The 14,208-nt window shown below is 41.2% G+C and overlaps 1 protein-coding gene across 3 annotated transcripts in view; it reads right to left on the reverse strand.

Annotated features, from left to right (window-relative positions):
* Positions 1-1,070: 1,070 nt before the first annotated feature.
* THUMPD2 (THUMP domain 2 tRNA and snRNA guanosine methyltransferase) overlaps positions 1,071-14,208 on the reverse strand; it is a 44,088-nt gene continuing 30,950 nt past the window's right edge. For 2 of the 3 annotated variants that reach the window (XM_024753611.1, XM_024753612.1), the window contains 2 exons: positions 8,320-8,428; positions 1,071-2,023 (listed from right to left, as the gene is read on the reverse strand). In XM_024753611.1, the coding sequence (XP_024609379.1) occupies positions 1,699-2,023; positions 8,320-8,428 (434 nt within the window). In that variant the 3' untranslated portion in view covers positions 1,071-1,698. The remainder of the gene's footprint in view (positions 2,024-8,319; positions 8,429-14,208) is intronic. The other variant, XM_024753613.1, reaches the window with a different exon arrangement.

Raw genomic sequence — 14,208 nt, forward strand, 5'->3', positions numbered from 1 at the left:
GTGGTTTTGAGTCAAAGCCTTCTAACAGTCTTCAAGGTCCTATGCGATCTAACCTGCCCCCCTTCCCCCCACCACTCACTTCCTCTTTAACCCCTCTTTCTCCCCTCCACTCACTCTACTCCAGCCACTGGTACTTCTCTGCTGTTCCTCAAACACATCAGCCACCCTCTTGCCACAGGGCCTTTGCAATGGCTGTTCCATATGCCTGGACACTCTTCCATGCCCTTCACATATTTCCTCAAATCTCACATTCTCTATTAAGAATGCAAGGGGGCTTCCCTGGTGGCGCAGTGGTTGAGAGTCTGCCTGCCGATGCAGGGGACACGGGTTCATGCCCCGGTCCGGGAAGATCCCACATGCCACGGAGCGGCTGGGCCCGTGAGCCATGGCCTCCGAGCCTGTGCGTCTGGAGCCTGTGCTCCGCAACGGGAGAGGCCACAGCAGTGAGAGGCCCGCGTACCGCAAAAAAAAAAAAAAAAAAAAAAGAATGCAAAACACTTGTCCCCATCCTCCTGTGCGCCCCTAATCACTGCTCCCCCTGCAAGGCCCCTCATCTTTTAACCTATCAAATAAATTACCTGTTATGTCTATCATTTCTTATCTGTCTCCCCCACTAGATTTAAGTCCTATGAGGGCAGGGATCTGTTTGGTTCACTGATATGCTCCAAGGGCCTAGAACAGTGCCTTGGCAGATAGGAGGTTTGCAATAAATATTTACCATATAAATATGTGATAGGCTACAGTCCCACTGGGCCCACTGTGAGATGCTCCCAGGTAAAAATTCCACGTATCACCTGGGCCACACTCGCCCCACACTGACCAGTGGACCTTGACACTGGGCCTAGGTTACATGCCACACCCTAGCTCGAAAACAAGTTTTTGCTTCTGTTTTGGAGAGGTGGGATTCACAAGGTGAGAGTTTTCCCCAGCGTGGAAAGGTTGTTCAGATGGTACTAAAGCAGCCACAAAGCTAAGTCACTATATTGGGCTACTGAAAAAAACAAAATCATATTTTTCATCAATTTCCTGTTTCTTTAAGTAGTGAACACAAGGAATGCATTCAAATTAAATGAGAGTGAGCTGACAATTTATTAATACTTTCACAAAAAATACGAAGTTTATCTTCCGTCATGTGGGAGGATATTGGCTTAATTCGTATTATTATTCCCACTGATGTTTCACATAATGTGGGACATATAAAATGTACTGCAGATAAAAGTTATTTTCATTCCAACAGAGAAGAAAATGACAGGTGCAAAAAAATCAAGTTTAATATCAAAAGAAAGTTGCTATCAACACATAAAAGTTTCTACATTTCAAAAAATGTGACAGTGAAAATATTACTAAACTTGCGATGAGTGAGAGATACTTTATGCTGAGCCTCTGAAACTTTTGCTTTGAAGTTGAATCTTCTCATAAATAGTGCAAGCAGAGCAGACCTTTTCATATTCTGACAGAAGGCGAAGTTTAAGAGTCCTTTAGTTCAAATATCCATTAATTGTTCTTTGTCAGAAACACTCTTTAGAGTGTAAAACAGAAGCTCTTATGAAGAACAGGTGTCCAGCAGCCACCGCCCTGTCTTAGGGGAGTCTGTTTACTTGGAAGCCTCTGGCACTGTCAAGATTCCAGAGACAACCGTCTTCAACTCTGTACAGCTGACGTACAAGGACTTGAACGTGGCTCACAGTAGCAAGCCCGCTATTGCCCAGGGGAGTGCGACTTCTTATATTTGTATATGAGCGCATCTGTTTTTCCAAGGCTAACTCTGTAGCGTTCCACTGGCACCAAAGAGCCGAATGGTGGCATTCCGTCCAAGCACTCCTGGTTACTGGCTGCAAAGGAAGATGACGCTGGCTCTGATACGGCAGCTTTTTCTTCAGGATTCAAGCGCTCTGTGCTTCCAGGTTTATCCGTGCGGCTGCCCTTGGGATTCAAAGGGACGCTGCTCTCTTCACGACCTTTAAGGCGCCTGTGGTGATCTTCGCTAAGCAACAACACGATGGTCCCGCCAACACGAAGCACCCTGTGACAAAAAAAAATGGTAATTGGTGGGAGTATTTCCCCCTTTGTAGACAACACACAATCCCACTTTGTTTAAAATACTTGGTGTTTTTTTTTTTTTTTTTGCGGTACACAGGCCTCTCACTGTTGTGGCCTCTCCCATTGCGGGGCACAGGCTCCGGACACGCAGGCTCAGCAGCCATGGCTCACGGGCCCAGCCGCTCCGCAGCATATGGGATCTTCCCGGACCGGGGCACGAACCCGTGTCCCCTGCATCAGCAGGCGGACCCTCAACCACTGTGCCACCAGGGAAGCCCATACTTGGTGTTTTTAATCTGAAATTTAATTTTATCTATTTGAATGCGAGGATTTTGATAATTAGGTGGTATCTCCCATAATGCATATTCATTATAGTAATTACGAAATCACCAGTACAAATCTGCTTTAATTATCTATTTTTACTCTATTTAAAAGGCAAGCCTCCAAGTAATGTGTAGTCACAGTTTAATAAATGATTGCACAAAGGAAAAGGCAAATGAAAGAATCCCGAGGAACTGGCGCATGGGAAAGGCAGCAGGCTGATGGCAGAAGGAAGTCACCAGGAAGGAGTGAGGACATGAACAAAGAAAGGGCAAAAGGGAAGATCAGAAAAAGAAGGGAAGACCTTGAAATGTCAGCTTCTGGAGGAGAATTCATTTTCTCAATCATCTGACCAAAGTCCATATGGCACTTCTGTGGGAAAAGTGATAAAGGACATACTGGCCCCTGAGTTGCTAAAGAGAGGACTGACCAGTGGGAGAGAGGCAAGGGAAGAGTGAAAGAGTGAGGTGCTGTGGGAGCACCTTAGGTGGGGCCCACACCCAGCACTGAGAGTGGGGAAGATCCCCAGGGGATGAGAATACCTGCAGCGGGTGTGAAGGACACGCAGGCGTGGGCCGGGCCGAGGGACAGGGCGGGACTAGAGCAAGGGGGGCGCTGGAGGCCGAGAAAGGAGCCAAGACGGGGAGCAGCGGAGAACAGGAGGCACTGGAAGTGCTTCAGCTCAAGGGCAGGTCAGAGGGGGCCGGGAGGAGGGGCAGGGCAAGAGCTCTGTTTGGGACGTGCCGAGCTTGGGGGCCGACCGGCAGCTGGACGTCCAGCCTGCAGGTGATGAGAAAGGCCAGCGCTCGAGGTGGAGGTTTCACAGTTTCCAGCAGTAAACGGCAGATGAAGCCATCATGGGGCACAAGATCACCTGCGGTGGCAGAACAGAGAGAGGAGAGACAAGGGGCCAAGGAACAGACTTAACATTCAAGGAAGGAGGAAGAGCCCATGAAATAGCCTGGGAGAAAGTCTGGACCACGGTGATGTCATGGGAGCCAGAAGAGTAGAGTTTCAAGAAAGGAATGCATAGTCTCAACAGCGTCAAATGCTATGGGACTAACAAGCGACGAGGGGATGAGAAGTTATTAGTGACTTATTCGAGGGCAGGAGCCAATGCTGGTCTGTCGGAGTCAATGGGGGGCGGGAAGGTGAGGAAGCAGGGACGGCGAGTGTAGACTTCTCTTTGGAGAAGCTTGGCTGCAGAGGTAAGGAAACCGGGCGGCAGCTAGAGGACCAAGACTTAACAGGAACCCCCCGCCACGCCCAGCAAAGACGTCAGGAGCTTAAGCAGCTTTCCCTTATCTAAACAGTCAGCCCGTCTAGACGCGTCCGCCTCCAAACAACATCACAGATTCATCCACTTCAGCCTACGCTCATGCTTCTCCTGAACTAGCGCAACCCGACAGGCCTGGTTCCCATTCCTGTCACCACCTCCCCACCTCCCCTTCCCAGTTTCCACACATGACACAACTGCAAACCCCTGAGACCTCTCTCTCTTCCATTATACGTCAAAGAAACTCTCAACTCCCACTTGCTTGCTTCCCTTTGCCCACTATGCTTTCCACACACCACCCTCCCTTCTCACATCAGGACATCCAGCCCTGTTGTTTGTGTGGCACTGACACCCACTCCCTTGTCCCAGAGGTCAAACACCATCTCCTTGGTGAGGCCTTTCCTGAGCATCTATCTAAGGTAGCCACTGCTTCTCTCTCATTCACTCTCTGGCAAAAATGTCCCTTTTAGTTTCCTTCATGGTATCAATCATGATCTGAAATTATCCTGTTGATTTATTCATGATCTGTCTTCCCACGCTGGAGTGCCAGCCCCACGTGGGCAGAGGCTCTGTCCTGTTCACAGCCAAAGCCCCAGTGCCTAGTACAGCGGGTGGATATGCAAGGCCACAGAAGTGTCCTGGGAAGGGATGGCTGGATCTGGAAAGAACGAGGAGATGAACAGGTTGAAGATAAGAATGAGAAGTGGGCAGAGAACGATCCTTGAGGAGGTAGGAACCAAGGGGATAAACCCAGGCTACTGGGAGAGGAGGGGGCGAGATGAGGACAGATGTGGCTGTACCAGGGGACAGAAACAAAAACCATACAAGTATCTCTAAACACACAGGAGAAAACATCATTAAGATAATAAATGAGATATAATTTTTTACCTACCACATTAACAAAAATAAAAAGACTACCGTACTTAGGATGGCAAGATTTAGGAGAAAATGAGTACTCCCAAAGACAAAAACTGGTATAACTTTTTTGACAGTAGTTTAGCAATAATGTATCAAAAATATGGAATGTACATAACCTTTGACCCAGCAATCTCACTTCTAGGAAATTATTCTAAGATATAAGAGTAGAAGCAGAAGCAGTAATATAATAACAGTGACAATAATGGCAGTGACAGCTAATATTTATTTACTTATTATGTGCCAGCCACTGTGTTAAATGCTTTGTATTATATATCATTTAATCCTCAGAATTCAAGTATATTCTGTTAGCACAGCCATTTTGCAGATGAAGAAACTGAGGCACCGTGGTTTTAAGTAACTTGGTTATTACAGTAAGTTTGAAAAACTGTTTGGTGCAAAGATGTTCAGAGCGTTGTTCTTTATTAAAATGAAAAAGTGGGAGTCACCTAAATGCTCATCCCTATTATGTATACGGGCTACATAATGGTGTATCAGGTACATTATAAAACCTGATGACATATTTTTTGAGTGGAAAAAAAAGGTTATACAGTGCAGTAAATTAAGGATGATCCTATTTATGTATGGCTAGAATTGAAAACATGTTGTCTATTTGTGTGTATGCCCATGGAATAATGTCTAGCAGGACATTCACCAATTAATTTACTATAAATATTTTCACATAATGGAGAAAATAAAGTAAAAATCACCTGAAATCCTGCCACTCAGAGATGAACATTTTTGATAAATGTTCTTCTAGGCAACTTTCCATGATCATATACACATAATTTCTTACTAAGAAAGCTATTCAGAAATTATAAAGCAACATTTCCCAAATTGTATTCCTCTGAACACTAGTGTAGTATGAGAGATTATTTCTTGCTAAAAAAAAAAACCCAAGAATTATGTGGTCAATACGTTGGGGGAAACTCTGTATCAAACAACACAAAAGAGATTTCTCTTTTGCATGTGAACCTGCAAGACTAGGGGTAGGTGATACAAATACCCAAATTATTTGAACTTGGAAGGCATTAGGCCTTAACCTTCTACCACTAATCTCTGTTCCAAGCAGTCTGGTATATTCATTTTTTTTTTTAACGAGGTGTTTTTTTTTTAACATTAATTAGTTAATTTATTGGCTGTGTTGGGTCTTCGTTGCTGCGCGCCGGCTTTCTCTAATTGCGGCGAGCGGGGGTTACTCTTCGTTGCGGTGCGTGGGCTTCTCATTGCGGTGGCTTCTCGTTGTGGAGCGTGGGCTCTAGGCACGTGGGCTTCAGTAGTTGTGGTGGGCTCTAGAGCACAGGCTCAGTAGTTGTGGCGCACAGGCTTAGCTGCTCCGTGGCATGTGGGATCTTCCCGGACCAGGGCTCAAACCTGTGTTCTCAACCGCTGCGCCGCCAGGGAAGTCCCACTCACTGTTTTTTGAACACGCTTTTTGCTTCACTATTTACTCAAGAAATACTTGTTGAATATCTGTATGTATAAAACATGGTGTGGTCTCCTTTTTTATTCTTTGCAAATTTCTAAATTTCATTGAAATCATGTTTCTTCCATGAATCCACCTCAAGTCTTTTGGGGATGTAGTGACTTCTTCCTTGAAGCTTAGCAAGTTTAATTTCTAATTTTGCTCATCTGTTTTACATGGTTGTATTTGAGAGGAAAGCACAAATATTATACTTCTCTGAAGCACTTTACATACGTGAAATTGTTATTGCTGAAATAAATTGAAGGAGGAAATAATTGACCAGAGCAATTATCTGTCTGGGAAGTTAAAATTCTGATTGCATGTCCTTTCCTGAAGAATCCAGTGCTGTTTGACATTCAGGGCCAACTATTTCCACTGCCTACTGTAAACAGGTTTACTGACCTCTTGTATTTTTTCTTATTTTTACTAACACAATTCCCCCTCCATTCCCTTCCATTTACTATCTAGAGTCTTAAACTATTGGTAAACCACTGGGAAAAAAAGGTATGTGTACTTATATATATTTATATACATCCCCATCTACTTTCCCAAAGCGTTGGAGGTGGTTTACACTAAAAAAGAGCTAACAGCCCTTCTAGCACTGCTCTAAGAGCTTTAAATCCACTGACTCCTCAGGACAATACTATGAAGTAGGTACTATTATTTAAAGATTAGGCACAGGGTGGTTAAGCAACGTGCCTGGGACAGAAGATCTATTGAGTAATAGAGCCAAGATTACAGCCCGGGTATTCTGGCTTCAAAGCCCGTGATCTTCACCACTACATTACACTACACGGCCTGTATAAAACCTCAAACCAGAAAAGTCAAAGGCCAAACAATAAAGGCTGAGGGCAGGTGGCAAGGAAGCTTGGTCACAGGAGCAGGGAAAGTTCCTTATGTACAAATACATAAACTTTGAACTGGTTCTATGGAGGCACCTGAATTATGTGGGAAATCTTGAATGTCTTCCTGATTCTCAGGTAAAAATTTAAATTTCCTGAAACGATGTGAGGGCAGTCATACCTATCACTGCCTCATTTTCAGTTACCTAGAACAGAAACCAAAACTGGTGTAGAGAAAGTGAGGCTGGTCTAATTTTACTAAAGCTGAAAAGACTGTCTGCTCCAAACACTGCCCTCCACTGACTTGTGGAAATGTTTAAAATACACAGCACTAGATCGTCAGGTAGGCTAAGCCACCATCTCTGGTGCAAAGTTCAGGTTAACTGTAAATCTCCATATTAAGTGTAGCATGCTCCCAGAGTAGTATCTCACAACGAGCTGGCTTCATAGTATACCTGGTGCGTTACCTCGCCAGCAAAGGCTGTGCTTATTAACCCTGGTGGCACAACAGAATCACCTGGGGGGCCATTAAGAAATACCAACGCCCAGATTCTAGCCTCGGTGGGGAGGAGTGGAGGATGGGCATCAGTATTTTTCAGAAGCTCCTGAAATGATGTTAAAATGAAGTCAGAGTTACAAAATCTCGAGGGGAATGTGCTGTCAGGCACATATAAGGGGATATAGGAGCTCAGGAAATGTCTGAATTACAGGTGCTGAGATCCCAGGTGATGTCACGAGTTAGGTAACTGCGTAACAGGGTTACATACAGGCTCTTGACTGTGTATGTTATCCTGCACCATCAAATGCTCAGTTGAGACAATTTAATATGAACTGACTCCTTATCCATGTCCTTTCTTTCCTCTGTGAAAGGTTCTCCCTTTGATCAACTGAAATGATCAGGAAAATACATATTCAGGCCTCACTGTTTGAACCTCTCCAAGAAATACTTCCCCTGAGGTTGACCTGAGAATCACTACATGAATAGCACCTTTGCATTTTCATTTAACAATCAACAATGAAAGTGTCCATTCTATGTGACTGAATGTTCTGTATGTAAATTCTGTTCTGCTTAGTAGCTCTGTGATCTTGAGAAAGATCATCTTTCTGGGTCCCAGGTTCTCTCCAGTAAAGTGTGGGGGATTAACACAAAGGAGGTAGGGTTTTGGGGAGAATTAGAAGTAAATACGTAAATTAACTAGCTCAGAAACTGAAATATGTCATTGTTTTACATATTCAAATTTCAGGCAGTAATGAAAAATTAATATCTTTTCCTGAATAAACTTATAGTATGATGATACAGAATAACTATTTCAATTATAAACTTCTGATTTGAAACCTCAGAAAATTAAGCTATAAAAATTGGGAAATTACTAAAATGCAATCAAATCTTAAGAGCTACGATACTTTCTGGTTAAATGCCCAATAGCTCAAAAATTATGGAAATAAATTCAACAACTCACCTTTCCATTTCTTGTATAATGTGTATGATGTCTTTTCCTAACTTAAACTTTTTCCCAAATGGAATATCGGAAATAATAGTATCGACACTTTCTGAAGGCAATGGCAATTCTGAAACACAAAAATGAGAGAATCTGATGACAGTAAGTTCAAACATTTGCAACCTAAGTATGAGAAAACTGAAGTACACTGCATTATTTTTGCATATTAAATAAAATTTAGGGTTGCTAATACTGTTTCTAAGGAATTACAAGATCCTGGAAGGCTTTCATAATCACCAAAGATAGATGGCACAGTTGTTGTATTCCGTTCTTTGAAAAGTGTTTTTTTAGTTATTGGTATAATAAAATATGACATAAGCAGAATTTTAAATTAACCAGAAAATTCAACTCTTTAAACATATTACATGAATAGATAATTACTAGATCCAAGAAGAAATATATTAGGATGTCTAGAAAGACCTTTTACAAAATTACGTCCTATAACTTTCATTTTTTTCATGATCATATATAAAATTTTGCATGATCTATTCGTTTTTAAGAGAGGTGGCCCATAGCTTTCATTGTGGTTTTAAAGGAGACTCAAAGGGTTAAGAACATCTACTTAAGTCCTAAGACTAGAGAAAAGGCCAAACAGTCAATAATCAACAAAATGAATATCATCTCTAAAACAAAATACAGTGTTTGATTATCAAATCTAAATTTCCTTCTCAACTTTACATCTTATTCTCAGAAATCAGATTACCATAAGGTAATCTCACCTACACCCAATCTTAACTTCCACATTTTCTGAGTAAACTTTTCACTTTCCAATTATTTTACTTCCACCACTATCTAAACTAAGTTAGATAATCATTTTTATTTTGGAAAGCATCTAATTCTATAGAAGGCGCAATAGAATTTAAATAGTCTTTACTATCTGAATACAATACAAATTTCTGTTGGCGGGAAATTTAAAAACAAAATAAAAAATCCTGTTATCTGGGAGAGTCTAATGGACTCTTGCTTATCCTTCCTAGCTCTGACCTTACCTGAGATTAGTAGAAGAGCAGACTGTTAGAAAACAAGTAACGGGATAATATTCTGTTCGGACTAGGCAGGAAATCTTTTCTCCAGGTCACGTTTTGACTTCATGCCTTTGGTTTTAGGTTACTGATATGGGACACATCCATTTGAACACTGTTAACTATACTTTTTGTGAAACTACTGAAGACAATGTACAGACATGGTTATCAAACGTTTCTACATGAGGAACCAGGCAGTAACTTACTCCTGAGATTGAGCCCAAGTCTTTTGTCTACTTAAACACGTACATACATGAGTTGCCCATCTTCAGATTTGGTAACAATTTTTCCCTTCTGGTTGGTGTCTATTTTTATTTGCAACTTTTCTACTCTGTATCATATAATTTGCTGAACTGCTTTAAATCATTTTAGAAGCTGAAGGAATAAACTTCGAGATAGAAGAGTAACTTTTTACCAAGTTCTAGAACTGAGTGGTGTCATCTTCCAATAGAACATAAAATAATCTGAACTTTTGTTGATGTGGCTTTTGTTGTGTAGCCTCTGGCGTCAGACAGCTTGCATTTGGCTCTGCCATTTACTAGCTATGCAACTTTGGGAAATTATTGCTTCAGTTTTCTCATCTGTAAAATGGGATAAGACTACCCATCTCAGAAGTTAACAAGCGAGGAACTCACGGAAAGTATGTAAAACAGTGCCTGGCAAGTAAAGAGGACTCAGTAACTGTTAGCTATTGTCATTATTTACAATGTCCTCTCTGAGGTGTATAAGGAGATGACAGCCAGGTGGAGACCAGTGGGTCAGAATCCTTCAGGGAAACCCTGCAGAACTTCGCAATTCCTTGTCACAGAGCCTCAAAGGCCTAGGTGGGGCAACTACTTCCAGATGGACCTCTTTCCAACTCACCTTCCCTTTAGCAGTGGTTCTCAAAGTGTGTCCCTAGAGAAGCAGCATCAGTATCACCTGGGAACTGCAAATGCAAACTCTCGGGGCCCCCAGCCAAACCTATTTAGTGCGTATCAGAATCGACTGAAGGGCTTTGGTGGAACACAGACTGTTGGCCCTGCCTCCAGAGTTTCTGATGCATAAACTTGGAAAGTCACGAGCAGTTGACCCGTAAGATTAAACACGCAGTAAAATCTTTTAAATTATTAAACGTTTAAACTGCCTGTGAACAAAGAGTTTGTAATTAAGGAGATAAAATTCTGAAATAGAAACAGAACTCAAAACAAACAAGTAAAAAAATCATCTCTTTTTTACATCTCTGCAGGATGATTCAAGAACATGAAAAAAATTTTAAAAGACTGGTGTCTTGAACAAAACCTGTCCTATTTACTCCCTCCTTCTGGGAGAAAAATGAGTAAGAACTGCTTAAAACCAGGATTATGGCCCTAAGATGTTTTCTTCCAAAAGGTTTTAAGAGCCTTTAAGATATATCTTTCTTTGTGTCTACTTAGACAAGAGACAAGTTAAATTGAGCACTTTTATAAAATTTTCTATTTTCTTTAATTTTCTAATTTCTTTAATTGTACTTTCTGTTTGTTATTCTTTCCATTGTCCAGGTTTATAACAATGGCATTCTGTCCTGTAATTCTCAGGTGTTCAAAATTAGTTGTATATTTGATCCAATCCTCATGACCATTTTACCTTGGCCTTCTCTACTCCTCAGTTGGTTCATCTCTTAAATATCTGGATTTTATTAAAGTTTTTCCCCCCTCAAAAGTGCTTATTAGTGAAATGTTGCCTGAATCTATTTATATTTGAAAATATCTCTATACTAAAATGACATCTTGGTTGGCCGTGGTATTTCTGGGTCCCACTTTGCCTCAGTAACCTTGTAGGTAGCCACTATTCCACTGGCTATTGCTCTACCACTTTGTTTCTTTCCATCACGGCCAGATTTTGAAGTTTATTGCATTAGGTTATGCGCTTTCCTTATTTGGTTGCTGCTGGTGAAATTTTCCCCTTTTATTTATACTATTCTTTTTCTGATTTCTTTAATACAAGAGAATACAAATACTTCAATGAAGCTGAAGTTTCAATCTGTCTTCTTAATCCATAATGAGTCTTGAATATGCAAAATGTAGTTTGGCATCTGGATCTGGTCACCATTTAATTATAGTCCAAACAGAAATCTTTATTTATTTATTTATTGAAGAATAGTTGATTTACAATGATTCAGGTATACAGCACAGTGATTCAGTTTTTATATATAAATATATATATAAAAGAATATATATATATAGATTCTTTTCCAGATTCTTTTCCATTATAGCAAACAGAAACATTTTTGAGAACAAAGAGGTTAGAAATAAAATTATATACTTTTTGAGATATTTATTGTTTAACAAATTGGTTTATTATTATGGTGAACCTAAAAAATAACATCTGGCATAGTGAAGTTTTTTTAAAATAATTTTTTTATTGGAGTATAGTTGATTTACAATGTTGTGTTAGTGAAGTTTTTTTTTTGCAGTACGTGGGCCTCTCACTGTTGTGGCCTCTCCCGTTGCGGAGCACAGGCTCCGGACGCGCAGGCTCAGTGGCCATGGCTCACAGGCCTAGCCGCTCCGCAGCATGTGGGATCTTCCCGGACCGGGGTACGAACCCGTTTCCCCTGCCTTGGCAGGTGGACTCTCAACCACTGCGCCACCAGGAAAGCCCTTAAGTTTTTTTTTTTAAATAAAACTTAAAATATTATTTAACATTAAAAATAAGTGAACTACTTATTTATGGTCTGTACTCATATGCTGAGCAGTTTCTTGGATGCATCAGCTCTAATACCATGTCATCACTGGCATTTTTCAGAAGAAGGTAGTATTTTTGTTTGTTTGTTTTGTTTTTGCAGTACGCAGCCCTCTCATTGTTGTGGCCTCTCCCGCTGCGGAGCACAGGCTCCGTCCGGACGCGCAGGCCCAGCGGCCATGGCTCACGGGGCCAGCCGCTCCGCGGCACGTGGGATCCTCCCGGACCGGGGCACAAACTCGCGTCCCCTGCATCGGCAGGTGGACTCCCAACCACTGCGCCACCAGGGAAGCCCAGTATTTTTTTTTAAAATATGGACTTACAAAAAATTTCGTACAGTTGCTTGCAACATTCTTCAAAGTTTCATTTTTACGGTTGATAGTACGGTAGAGCTCAGAGTACATTCTGCTATATGGAGGAGACTCTCAATTCTATTTTTTTTCATAGGGAAAGTGTAAATATCTCAGCCCTCTGGTTCAGTCTCTCCATTCAGAGTGCCTTTGACAAATATTTTCACAACACAAAACGCAAATAAGTTGTCTCTATCATTCTTTTAATTGTTATGCCAAATTTAGAGGCTGTAAAATCTAAGCCTTCTCAATTTCATTCCATTCCATTCTAGAATATACATTTATCCAATTAAAATTAAGGAAGCCATTAGAAGCTTCTTCCTATAATATACCCAAGGTGTATTTACAAATTTCAGAATAAATACTGTGCATAATTGAGCTCTCACTGTTTTAATTTGTTCATTTCTTCCTTGGTGATTGTAGGGATAGATTTTAATGTCCAGTTGCCAGTTTTGTTTTTAATAACTGCAATTCATCAAAACTTTCAAAAACTTAAGGTTTTTGGCACTCCATTTGTTGAATTCTTTGACTACAGATTTCCAATGAATTTTGAAAGAAATGCAACTGCAGTTAGGCAACTTGTTTATTTTTAAAAGTTTACAGCACAATTATAAGATACCCTGGCTGATTTACAAAGTAATTCTTCAAAGGCTTCAACATTTTTTAAAACATTTAAGTATAGCCGACTTACAGTATTGTGCCAATCTCACTGTACAGCAAAGTAACTCAGTTATACACAATATACATTCTTTTTTATGTTCTTTTCCATTATGGTTTATCCCAGGAGACTGGATATAGTTCCTCGTGCTATACAGTAGGACCTTGTTGTTTATCCATTCTAAATGTAATAGTTTGCATCTACCAACCCCAAACTCCCAGTCCATCCCACTCCCTCCCCCCTCCCCCTTGGCAACCACAAGTCTGACCTCTCTGTCTGTGAGTCTGTTTTGTAGATAGGTTCATTTGTGCCACATTTTAGATTCTACATATAAGTGATATCATATGGTATGTCTTTTTTTAAAAATAAATTTATTTTACTTTTGGCTGCATTGGGTCTTTGTTGCTGCACGTGGGCTTTCTCTAATTGCAGCAAGTGAGGGATACTCTTCGTTGCGGTGCGCGGGCTTCTCATTCTGGTGGCTTCTCTTGTTGCGGAGCACAGGCTCTAGGTGCGCGGGCTTCAGTAGTTGTGGCCTGGGGGCTCTAGAGCGCAGGCCCAGTAGTTGTGGTGCACAAGCTTAGTTGCTCCATGGCATGTGGGATCTTCCTGGACCAGGGCTTGAACCCATGTCCCCTGCATTGGCAGGCGGATTCTTAACCACTGCACCACCAGGGAAGTCCCTGTCTTTCTCTTTCTGACTTACTTTACTTAGTATGGTAATCTCTAGTTGCATCCATGTTGCTGCAAATGGCATTATTTCATTTTTTTTTTTTTTACAGCTGAGTAATATTCCATTGTATATACATGTACCACGTCTTTAGCCATTCATCTGTCGTTGGGCATTTAGGTTGTCTTCATGTTTTGGCTATTATGAATAGTGCTATGAACATAGGGGTGCATGTATCTCTTTGAATTATACTTTTGTCCAAGTATATGTCTAGGAGTGGGATTGCTGGATCACATGGTAATTCTATTTTTAGTTTTCAGACTTTTTAATGATGGCCATTCTGACCAGTGTGGGTGGTACCTCATTGTAGTTTTGATTTGCATTTCTGTAATAATTAGTGATGTTGGGCACCTTTTCATGTGCCTACTGGCCATCTGTATGTCTTCT

This window comes from Neophocaena asiaeorientalis, unplaced genomic scaffold (genome assembly GCF_003031525.2).
Source record: "Neophocaena asiaeorientalis asiaeorientalis breed wild unplaced genomic scaffold, Neophocaena_asiaeorientalis_V1.1 scaffold171, whole genome shotgun sequence".
Classification (NCBI taxonomy): domain Eukaryota; kingdom Metazoa; phylum Chordata; class Mammalia; order Artiodactyla; family Phocoenidae; genus Neophocaena; species Neophocaena asiaeorientalis.